Source organism: Salmo trutta, unplaced genomic scaffold (assembly GCF_901001165.1).
Source record: "Salmo trutta unplaced genomic scaffold, fSalTru1.1, whole genome shotgun sequence".
NCBI classification, from domain to species: Eukaryota; Metazoa; Chordata; class Actinopteri; order Salmoniformes; family Salmonidae; genus Salmo; species Salmo trutta.
In genome coordinates, this window is record NW_021822911.1 from 4,051,795 (window position 1) to 4,064,311 (window position 12,517).

General features: G+C 41.2%; 1 protein-coding gene across 1 annotated transcript; it reads right to left on the reverse strand.

Annotated features, from left to right (window-relative positions):
* Positions 1-241: 241 nt before the first annotated feature.
* LOC115186591 (zinc finger protein 551-like) lies at positions 242-1,254 on the reverse strand. Its single transcript, XM_029746180.1, has one exon. It carries the CDS (start codon positions 1,123-1,125, stop codon positions 325-327), a length of 801 nt encoding a protein of 266 aa, XP_029602040.1. The 5' UTR covers positions 1,126-1,254; the 3' UTR covers positions 242-324.
* Positions 1,255-12,517: the final 11,263 nt, after the last annotated feature.

Genomic DNA, 12,517 nt, shown 5'->3' on the forward strand with positions numbered 1-12,517 from the left:
AGCTCTATGGACAATTTCTTCGACCTCATTGCTTGGTGTTTGCTCTGACGTGCATTGTCAACTGTGGGACCTTATATAGACAGGTATAATCATAAACAATATTATTTCATGTGGCATAAACAAAAACACAAATTCTCAGTCAAAAATATAAGTCAGAACACAGCGCCTTTATTCTCTCATGTGATTTCAGGTTCTGTGACTGGGAAAATGTCTTTCCACACAGAGAGAGATGTGGTAGGGCTTTTTTGGTGTGTGTCTTCTTATGCTCCTTCAGGCTGCTTAACCAGGTAAAACGCTTTCCACACTGGGAGCATTGGAAAGGCTTTATCCTGTGTGTATTCTCTCATGCTCTTTTAACGGACCTTTCTTAGCAAAACTCTTTCCACACTGGGAACAATGGAAAGGCTTTTCTCCTGTGTGCATCCTCTCGTGAGCTTTTAGGTGCCCTGTCTGAGTAAAACTTATTCCACAGTGGGAACAGTGATAAGGCTTTTCTCCAGTGTGTATTCTCTCATGACTTTTCAGGTTAGCTAAAACGCTAAAAGTCTTTTCACAATGGGAACATTGGAAAGACTTTTCTCCTGTGTGTGTCCTCTCATGAGCTTTTAGGTACCCTAAATGAATAAAACTCTTTTCACAGTGGGAACATTGGAAAGGCTTTTCTCCTGTGTGTATTCTCTCATGAGCTTTTAGGTCCCCTAACTGTATAAACCTCTTTTCACAGTGGGAACAGTGGTAAGGCCTTTCTCCTGTGTGTATTCTCTCATGCCTTTTCAGGTGAGCTAACACGGCAAAACTCTTTTCACACTGGGAACATTGGAAAGGCATTTCTCCGGTGTGTAGTTTCGCATGCTTTTTTAGGTTTCCTATTAGAGTAAAACTATTTCCACAATGGGAACATTGGAATGGCTTTTCTCCTTTGTGTATTCTCTCATGCTCTTTTAATTGCCCTTTCTTAGGAAAACTTTTTCCACACTGGGAACATTGGAAAGGCTTTTCTCCTGTGTGTATCCTCTCATGAGATTTTAGGTGCCCTGTCTGAGTAAAACTCATTCCACAGTGGGAACAGTGATAAGGCTTTTCTCCTGTGTGTATTCTCTCATGCCTTTTCAGGTTAGCTAACATGGTAAAACTCTTTCCACACTGGGAACATTGGAAAGGCTTTTTTCCTGTGTGTGTCTTCTCATGCAGTTTTAGGTTCCTTAACCAGCAAAAACTATTTTCACAGTGGGAGCAGTGGTGTTGTCTCGCTGGTTTGGGCGTCTCTGGGTCTGGTTCCCCTGAAGGACTCTTCCTGCTGTCAGAGTGAGAGTCTGGTTTCTCTCCTGCCAAAGACAAAGAGTATCCCGTTAAACAGAGACCTGAATGAAACCTCCACATGATAAAACTGTCTTCCTATGAGGTTTAATCTAGACTAGATCCCTCAATAAAAGAGCAGAACTGGTCATCACAGAGTGGCTGTAGTGCTTTGTAGGCTGGGTAAATCCATTTGAATTCAATACATTTTTGGCAGCATCCCTTTTGAGTTAAAAAAAGCTTTCCTTACATGTTGGACTATGGAAGAAGTGGTAAGAAAGTGACTTCATGTAACTGAATGTAAAAACATTCATGAGATATACAGTTGTAAGTGTATATACAGTACCAGTCAAAAGTTTGGACACACCTACTCATTCAAGGGTTATAATTATTTGTTTTACCATTTTCTACATTGTAGAATAATAGTGAAGACGTCAAACTATGAAATAACACATATGGAATCATGTAGTAACCAAAAAAGTGATAAACAGTTCAAAATATATATTTGATTTTTCAAAGTAGCCACCCTTTGCCTTGATGACAGCTTTGCACACTCTTGGCATTCTCTCAACCAGCTTCACCTGGAATGCTTCTTCAATAGTCTTGAAGGAGTTCCCACATATGCTGAGCACTTGTTGGCTGCTTTTCCTTCACGCTGCGGTCCAACTCATCCCAAACCATCTCAATTGGGTTGAGGTCGGGTGATTGTGGAGGCCAGGTCATCTGATGCAGCACTCCATCACTCTCCTTCTTGCTCAAATAGCCCTTACACAACCTGGAGGTGTGTTGGGTCATTGACCTGTTGAAAAACAAATGATCGTCCCACTAAGAGCAAACCAGATGGGATGGCGTATCGCTTCAGAATGCTGTGGCAGCCAGACAGGTGTGTGTCTTTCCAAATCACGTCCAATCAAGCTGTAGAAACATCTCAACGATGATCAATGGAAACAGTATGCACACCTGAGCTCAATTTCGAGTCTCATAGCAAAGGGTCTGAATACTTATTTAAATAAGGTATTTATGTTTCTTATTTTTAATAAATGTGACATTTTTTCTCCAAACCTATTTTCTCTTTGTCATTATGGGGTATTGTGACGCCATTATGGGGTATTGTGATGTCATTTTGGGGTATTGTGTGTAGACTGATGAGGATTCTTATTTATTTAATCCATTGTAGAATAAGGCTGTAACGTAACACAATGTGGAAAGACTTAAGTGGCAAAAAAAGGGGTTAAAGACATGTATCTCTCAGATATAGGACAGACACTTCAGAACAAACTTCCTTTGGATGTTTTGGGGGACTGTTGTTCCATGTTGTGAATGTTATGCAATGCGTTAGTATGGGTTATAGCAGTATGGCCAAATATTGTTTTACATAAAATAACTTTTGAATATTTCTTTATTGATACTTCTATGGGTCTTAAAGTTCAAAATCAAATAGCAAAATTATCCTTGGTATAACCTTCTTAAAACAGTTTTTAAATTGTCAATACTGCCCCCTAGCCCCAACAGGTTAACCTGTTGAGGACAGACGTTCCATTTCGTGACAAGAAAATTCCAAATATTCCATTACCATACTTAGAAGCATGTCAAACGCTGTTTAAAATCAATTTTTATGCTATTTTTCTCGTAAAATAGCAATAATATTCCAACCGGGCAACGTTGTATTCATTCAAAGGCTGAAAGAAAAAATGGAGTAGTCTCATGACCGCGCATCTCCAGTGTCACTGTCCCCAGGCTGACCACTTACAAATTCTCCTGCTGTTCTTCGCCCAGAGACAGCAGACACCCCATTCCACTTTCTGGCGGCTTTAGAGAGCCAAAGGGAGCCTTAGAAAGTGTCACGTTACAGCACAGATGCTGTATTTTCGATAGAGATGCAACAGAAGGAGAACAAATTGTCAGACAGGGCACTTCCTGTATGGAATCTTCTCAGGTTTTGGCCTGCCATATGAATTCTGTTATACTCACAGACACCATTCAAACAGTTTTAGAAACTTTAGAGTGTTTTCTATCCAAATCTACTAATTATATGCATATTCTAGTTTCTGGGCAGGAGTAGTAACCAGATTAAATCCAGGGAAGTTTTTTATCCGGACGTGAAAATACTGCCACCTATCCCAAATAAGTTTTAAAACAGTTCCATATAGCTTAGAGGAACCTCCCCCCTCAGACAGGGCTTAGACTGTAAAACTATAATTTAGATCTGATGATCGGTGGAACAAGGACATCCTCAGACAGTTTTACAGTCTAAGCCCTGTCTGAGGATGTCCTTGTTCCACCGATCATCAGATCTAAATTATAGTTTCAGTCTAAGCCCTATCATTTTGATCTTATGATCGGTGGGACAAGGACATCCAAGCCGGCCAAACCCTCCCCTATCCCGGACGACGCTGGGCAAATTGTGTGCCGCCTCATGGGTCTCCCGGTTGCGGCCGGCTGCGACACAGTCCGGGATCAAACCCGGATCTGTAGTGCGATGCAGAGCTGCGCCACTCGGGAGGCTGTTGATACCTAGCACTACCTATTATATTTGTTAGCACCACTCGGGAGGCTGTTGATACCTAGCACTACCAATTATACTTGTTAGCACCACTCGGGAGGCTGTTGATACCTAGCACTACCTATTATACTTGTTAGCACCACACGAGAGCGAAGCTAGCGTGGTTATCCACATGTTTTACCAATAGTATAAATGCCCCGTTACCTGCAAGCTCTTCCTCAACAACAATGCAGTATTCAATATCAAAAGTAAAGAAATGTTTTAAAATGCAGGGAACCAAGACTAAAGATTCTATTTTTTAAAAAATCAAACATAAATCTTATCAAACTCGCGTGGTGCAGTTGAGTTGTGGGTGTCAGAAATAATGTAGCTATTTTTACAGCAGGAATTCTGATCAATAAGTTGTAGCTGTGACGAGGGCTTAACCACTCACTGGCCAATGAAAACATGTTCCCAACCTTTTCATGTGGTTGCATCAAGTTGTGTATTTACGGTGTTTGATGTTGTGTTGTCATAACCTCCGGGAGGAGAGCATGGATGTTTATCCTGGGAGATTCCATGCCAGCGGAGCCTGGAAATATTTGTCAGAACAATCCAAGATATCAAAAATATTTTCAGGCTATTTTCAGGCTAGGCTGCTGTGTGTGTGTGTGTGTAATGTGAAGCTAGTCAAGAAGCTCCCGACGAACAGTTCTTGTGCTGACGTTGCTTCCAGAGGCAGTTTGGAACTCAGTAGTGAGTGTTGCAACTGAGGACAGACGATTTTTACATGCTACGCGCTTCAGCACTCAGCGGTCCCGTTCTGTGAGCTTGTGTGGCCTACCACTTCGCGGCTGAGCCATTGTTGCTCTTAGACGTTTCCACTTCACAATAACAGAACTTACAGATGACCGGGGCAGCTCAAGCAGGGCAGAAACTAGATAAACTGACTTGTTGGAAAGGTGGCATCCTATGACTGTGCCACATTGAAAGTCACTGAGCTCTTCAGTAAGGCCATTCTACTGCCAATGTTTTTCTGTGGAGATTGCATGGCTGTGTGCTTGATTTTATACACCTGTCAGCAACGGGTGCGGCTGAATTAGCCGAATGTAAACTTAAGTTAACAAAAAATGTATTGGTTCTGCAATCTTGAAAATTCTATAAGATGTGGAGAGCAACAGTTTCTACTTATTTTAGAAGAAATGGGTCATTATTTAAGAAAAGTGCAACGGTGCCAATATGTTTATCTGCAAATGTATCCAATCAAATTAATTTAGCAATATTCAAATCATATATCAAATCCAATTCAAGAGGTTAAGGTTGGAATCAAGAAATGCAAAATTCCATTAATCTATATAACAACTTAATAGACTATCAAATCAAATCTTATGTCACATGCACTGAATACAACAGGTGTAGACCGTCACCTTACAGTGAAATACTTACAAGCCCTAACCAACAATGCAGTTAAATAAATAAATAATAATAACTTCAAAAAATACAAATGAGAACTAACGATAACAAAATAATTAAAGAGCAGCAGTGAAAAATTAAGAGGATCTATAGACTAGAGTCCTGTCCAGGGGAAGTAGGCTCCTGTTACTATGAGCTGTTCTGGATCAGACAAGCCAAGGTTCCTGTTACTATGAGCTGTTCTGGATCAGACAAGCCAAGGTTCCTGTTACTATGAGCTGTTCTGGATCAGACAAGCCAAGGTTCCTGTTACTATGAGCTGTTCTGGATCAGACAAGCCAAGGTTCCTGTTACTATGAGCTGTTCTGGATCAGACAAGCCAAGGCTCCTGCAAGGCTACTTACTTACTATCGTGGAAAATTTAACTTTGTTATGCACGTGCTCTGTATGAGCCTTAAACCTGTACATTTCCTCTGTCTGTTTCTCTCATTCAGATGCCTTAACCGGTTAAATCTCTTTCCACACAGGGAGCAGTGGTAGGTCTTATCCCCTCCTGTGTGTGTCCTCTCATGCCTAGTCAGGCCCTCTAACTTGGTAAAACTCTTTCCACACAGGGAGCATTGGTAGGGCTTTTCTTGTGGGTGTGTCCTCTCATGCTGTTTCAGGTTCACTAAACCCCTAAAATTCTTTCCACATTGGGAACATTGATAAGGCTTCTCTCCCATATGTATTCTTCCATGTAATTTCATGGACTTTAACAGGGTAAATCTCTTTCCACATATGGTGCATCGGTAAGGCTTCTCTCCTGTGTGTGTCCTCTCATGCTGTTTCAGGCTCATTAAACCCCTAAAACTCTTTCCACAGTGGGAACAGTGATAAGGCTTATCTCCTGTGTGTGTCCTCTCATGCTGTTTCAGGCTCATTAAACCCCTAAAACCCTTTCCACACTGGGAACAGTGATAAGGCTTCTCTCCTGTGTGTGTCCTCTTGTGCCGATTTAGGTTCCCTAACTGGGTAAAATTATTTCCACAGTGTGAACATTGGAAAGGATTTTCTCCAGTGTGAATTCTCTCGTGTGTTTTCAGGCTCCCTAACCAGGTAAAAGTCATTCCGCATTTGGAGCAATGGTAAGGCTTCTCTCCAGAGTGTATTCTCTTATGTATTAATAGGTACCCTAATTCGTTAAAACTCTTTCCACACTGGGAGCATTGGAAAGGTTTTTCTCCTGTGTGTGTCCTCTCATGCCTATTCAGGTTCCCTAACTTGGTAAAACTCTTTCCACAGTGGGAGCAGTGATGATGTCCTCCTGTTGCTTTGGGCGTCTCTGGGCCTGATTCTGCTGATTCCCCTGAAGGACTCTTCCCTGGGTCTGATTCCCCTGAAGGACTCTTCCCTGGGTCTGATTCCCCTGAAGGACTCTTCCCGCTGTCAGAGGGAGAGTCTGGTCTCTCTCCTGTCAAAGACAAACAGAGTATCTAGTTACTTAGTTGTCTCCTGTGCTGTACTGTGTGGCCAAACTGGTGAAACATATAAGTCTATGATTGGTTCAGATTGGATCTTGTTTGGGGGAGTTCATTAAAATAATAGCCAGTGTAAAAAACAGTGGTCACCAAGGCATTCCTAGTCAATCATCAAACATTTCTGTAAAAACCCAATGTGTTTTCTGTTTGCTGCAGCAGTATTCTTAAAATGTATGTGAAATTAGCAGTAAAAACATATATTTTCAAATATTAGTTTGATGAACCCGGCCTACAAGACCCAGTTTCATCACTGCCCTCTCCTGAGACTGAAAGCCCAGAGACTTGCACTTTGCCTGGGTGTGTGGTTTTGTCTGGGGGCTAAAATGAACATTCGAGGCCATTAAGCTACTATGCTCGGAGATAGTTTTCATTTCAACTAAGGTCGTGGCTACGATTCAGACCTGAATACAAAAGGTTTCTGATACTTTCAAAACAGATTGAACTAATCTGTGAAACAAGACTGTGCTTGTTATGGCCTCACTCAAAACAACAGTTACACACCATGATGATTGCAGCACTTTACACCTGACTACCTCCCTGGAGGCTGACGTGAATCGCTGAGGATCTGATAAAGGTACAGGAGAGCTGTGTGAGCATAGAGGGATTTTCTCACCGCAATATCCTAAAACCGATATTACATTTTTGGCCAATACCGATATCGAATATTTTCCTTGCCCCAAAATATGATACCGATAACCGATATTAAAACTTTTAGCAGCCTTCTAAGCATTCTAGTACAGTTAAATAGTTAACACACACACACGGATGCAGCGGTCTAAGCCACTGCATCTCAGTACAAGAGGCGTCACTACAGTCCCTGGTTCGAATACAGGCTGAATGATTGGGAGTCCCACAGTAGTTGTCTGTTATTGGTGTAGAGTGGACGACAAAGGAGAGGGATCCAATATGTGGATAGGAAGATACAAATTATCATTATTACTGGAAAATATTCATTTAAAATACAGGAATTTTAAAACTTGAGCTCTCTAGGTCATGCCAGTAGGCTACAGTAGGTTGTAACTCTCTAGATCATGCCAGTAGGTTACAGTAGGTTGTATCTCTCTAGGTCAAGCCAGTAGGTTACAGTAAGTTGTAACTCTCTAGGTCATGGCAGTAGGCTACAGTAGGTTGTATCTCTCTAGGTCATGCCAGTAGGCTACAGTAGGTTGTATCTCTCTAGGTCATGCCAGTAGGTTACAGTAGGTTGTATCTCTCTAGGTCATGCCAGTAGACTACAGTAGGTTGTAACTCTCTAGGTCATGCCAGTAGGTTACAGTAGATTGTATCTCTCTAGGACATGCCAGTAGGTTACAGTAGGTTGTAACTCTCTAGGTCATGCCAGTAGGTTACAGTAGGTTGTATCTCTCTAGGTCATACCAGTAGGTTACAGTAGGTTGTGTCGCTCTAGGTCATGCCAGTAGGCTACAGTAGGTTGTATCTCTGTAGGTCATGCCAGTAGGCTACAGTAGGTTGTATCTCTGTAGGTCATGCCAGTAGGCTACAGTAGGTTGTATCTCTGTAGGTCATGCCAGTAGGTTCCAGTAGGTTGTAACTCTCTAGGTCATGCCAGTAGGCTACAGTAGGTTGTATCTCTCTAGGTCATGCCAGTAGGTTGTATCTCTCTAGGTCATGCCAGTAGGTTACAGCAGGTTGGATCTCTCTAGGTCATGCCAGTAGGTTACAGTAGGTTGTAACTCTCTAGGTCATGCCAGTAGGTTACAGTAGGTTGTATCTCTCTAGGTCATGCCAGTAGGTTACAGTAGGTTGTATCTCTCTAGGTCATGCCAGTAGGTTACAGCAGGTTGTAACTCTCTAGGTCATGCCAGTAGGTTACAGTAGGTTGTATCTCTCTAGGTCATGCCAGTACGTTACAGTAGGTTGTATCTCTCTAGGTCATGCCAGTAGGTTGTATCTCTCTAGGTCATGCCAGTAGGTTACAGCAGGTTGGATCTCTCTAGGTCATGTCAGTAGGCTACAGTAGGTTGTATCTCTCTAGGTCATGCCAGTAGGTTGTATCTCTCTAGGTCATGCCAGTAGGTTACAGCAGGTTGGATCTCTCTAGGTCATGCCAGTAGGTTACAGTAGGTTGTATCTCTCTAGGTCATGCCAGTACGTTACAGTAGGTTGTATCTCTCTAGGTCATGCCAGTAGGCTACAGTAGGTTGTAACTCTCTAGGTCATGCCAGTAGGTTACAGTTGGTTGTATCCAAGTGGAAACAATTATCAACCCAATGTGGAAAGTGTTGAATTTGGTCAACAACAAAATGAATGGCTTATTTGCTACTTGAGGTTTACTTGATCTAACAGAAGTTTCGTAATGATTAAGTTGTTACGTGGATACGTGACATACCGACAACTTTGATAAAACACAATAGGAGTTGTCTCCAGATCGCTATGCATATTCATGCTAGTAGCTTAGCATCTCTCTCCATTGAATACAGGCGGTTGACGACAACAACCCTCATAGAATATAAACAATAGATTACAATAATAAGATGTATCCACCAATCCAAAGACAGGATAGGTGGGAGATAGACAACCCACAGTGCAGCTTTGTGGACAACGACTCCCCTTGTTAGGAGGGAGAGACATCTTGTCAGTATATCCATAATCTTTGGTGTAGCCAACCCAACTCTCACATGGCTCTATTGGGGGTCACGGTGTGTAGTAAAACATCACTACATTAAAATCACTACATGCCGTGGACCCCAGTCTGCGGTCAGCAGATAGACCCTCCTCAAATATATATGTTAAGTCACTTTTTGGAAACGGAACGGAGAAAACAAGGGGTAGCTTGTTCTCTACGTCGTCTGATTCTAGACATATCAGTCATCATCCCAGGGCCCTCCGTTGAAGAGGTATTGACGAGCCAACTCCGAATATCCAAAGTTAAAAACTAATTGAAGGCGGTACTTACTGGTGTTATACTCAGATCTCCTGTCTCCTCCTCTTCATCTTTCAATGTGACAGTAATCTCTCCTTCCTTCTTCACTCCAAAAACAGCATCATCCTCGTCTTCCTCTTGTTTAACTGAAACGTCTTTCTCTTCTTCTTTCACTGTAACAGCCTCACCCTCTACTTCTTGTTTTACTGTAACATCCTCCTCTTCCTTCTCCTCTTTCACGACAATGTTCAGCCCCAGAGCTTCTTTCTCCGTCCAGCAGACCTCCTCTTCTTTAACAGGAGGGGAGTAGTTTAGGGAGCTCATGTTCGGGGATGTTAGCTAGCTAGCTATCATTAGCGACTAGGCTAATGCTAACTTAACCAGCCAGCTACTATAGCTGACTAATAAATAATAACGTAATATTAAATAGGTTAACAAGTAGATACGACAAAAGTGTGTCTAAAACACAGTAGCTAATATAGACCGAAAGCGTCTAAATAGCTTGAATCTTTCGGCTATGTTGGCTAGCAAGCTACCGAGGTGGTTGACGAGCTGTTTATGAAGAACCGTCCACTAGATTATACGTCACGCTGCAGCATCGCCTGAAAGACGCACATCGCCGTCTGCTGACTGGAGGGAAACGCAGTTGAGGATCACATTTTATTTTCAGACTAAGATTATTTTACATGGATTTAATTAAATAATACTATTATATTGAGACATACAAACACCTGAATGTGTTGATTGATTAGTGCGAATAGAAAATGTTTACTACAGCACATTTAAGACAGTTTCATTCAGTCAAACAACGTCTAAATAAGTAGCCAGCTACTGTAGGTCTATACTGCTCCTACATGGTGTAACAATACATCATGTAAATGTATATAATGAACAGACTAGGTCTATACTGCTCCTACATGGTGTAACAATACATCATGTAGATGTATATAATGAACAGACTAGGTCTATACTGCTCCTACATGGTGTAACAATACATCATGTAGATGTATATAATGAACAGACTAGGTCTATACTGCTCCTACATGGTGTAACAAATGTTTGGGGTCACTTAGAAATGTCCTTGTTTTTGAAAGAAAGTCACATTTTTTGTCCATTAAAATAATATCAAATTCATCAGAAATACAGTGTAGACATTGTTAATGTTGTAAATGACTATTGTAGCTGTAAACGGCTGATTATTAATGGAATATCTACATAGGTGTACAGAGGATCATTATCAGCAAGCATCACTCCTGTGTTCCAATGGCACGTTGTGTTAGCTAATCCAAGTATATCATTTTAAAAGGCTAATTGATCATTAGAAAACCCTTTTGCAATTATGTTAGCACAGCTGAAAACTCTTACCCAATCACATCCCCTTTCCCTTGGTTCAAAAGTATCCCAATCAGTTCTCTCTTTTGTTTTTGCAACTACATGTCCCTTTGTCCGTTATCCTGTGAGTTTTGTTATGGTGTTTGACTCTTTGTTTGTTGGTGGGAAAAGGGGGTACCAAGACAAGTCGCCCATGGGCATACACTACCCTTGGGTAAATATTATACATACATACACTACCCCTGGGGTAAATACTGTCTAAGAACACTAGTTAGAACTGGGCGGACCACCCACTGTATTTTATTGGTTACTGAGCTAGCTGTTGTTTAAGCAGGTAGACTAGCTTAGGGGTATTTTTGAATACTTATTTCTTTCCTTGGGTCCAGCTCAGCCCCTTTTCCCTCCCTCCTTTAAAAATAAACCTGATGTGTTTGACGGTAAATTTAAGTTGTCTGTGGTTTTTGTTCTCACTGTTCCTTTTCAGTTATAATTTGCGTGAGATATGTTATGGGTCTCGTTTCCATCCCCCCCTAGACTGCAGGGCAAAAGGGATTCGTAACAACAACTAATTGATTAGTTATGTTTGGGAATAGCATTGTATGACTGTGATATGAGAGTTGTGTGACTGCAATATGGGAGTTGTGTCTTAATCTGAAGTTTGGATAGAAACATAGAGATCTGTAGTTCCTCTCAGAGATCTGGACTGTCAAAATAGCAGGATGATGTCCTCACCCCAGCCTCGCCTCTCTACCTCTGCTAGTCCTTGGATTATCTTGTCTATATCCATTCCATGGACTTGATTCATTTCTGAGAAGATAATTTGCACACATTTGAATGCTAATAGATTTCAGGTTGTATTGACTGCTATGTAGGTTAAATGTACACTTCAAATGCAGCTGTCCTACAACATATCTGTACCTTCTTCTTGATCGCAATTGCATTGTGTCCATGTTCTGTCCTATAAAAATGTTTCAAAGGAAGAGAGAATGTGTCAAAGAATAGTCTTACAAGCATTAATATATATTAAATACATATTGAAAGATAAATGGCATCGACATACAATGTAAAATAGAAGAACATATTGGAGAAAGCACTAGCCAATACAGTACTGCCATACAGTAACAGTACTGCCATACAGGCCTAATATCACATTTCAAGATATCTTTGTACACAAATTGTTCAATCTTTTATCAGGCTGACTTGAAAGATTATACGCAACATTTTGCTGCGTGGCAATACTGTTTGGATTCTGAAGGGCATTTATACAAAAGAGGTAGTCTAGACACTGTATTAACACCCTTATGCATTTGAATCCCATCTACAGCGACCATCTAAGATATTAATTTCCCTCCACAAGGGGGCGGACATGTAACGTTTCCAAAATGGGATAGTATTGTCCATGTAACGTATCCAAAATGGGATAGTATTGTACATGTAACGTTTCCAAAATGGGATAGCATTGTACATGTAACGTTTTCAAAATGGGATAGTATTGTACATATAATGTTTCCAAAATGGGACAGTATTGTACATGTAACGTTTCCAAAATGGGATAGTATTGTTCATGTAACGTTTCCAAAATGGGATAGT

Bases quoted from the DNA above. Each gene is read 5' to 3' on its own strand.
- LOC115186591 (XM_029746180.1), bottom strand. From the start codon at position 1,125: ATGTTAGCTAACCTGAAAAGGCATGAGAGAATACACACAGGAGAAAAG.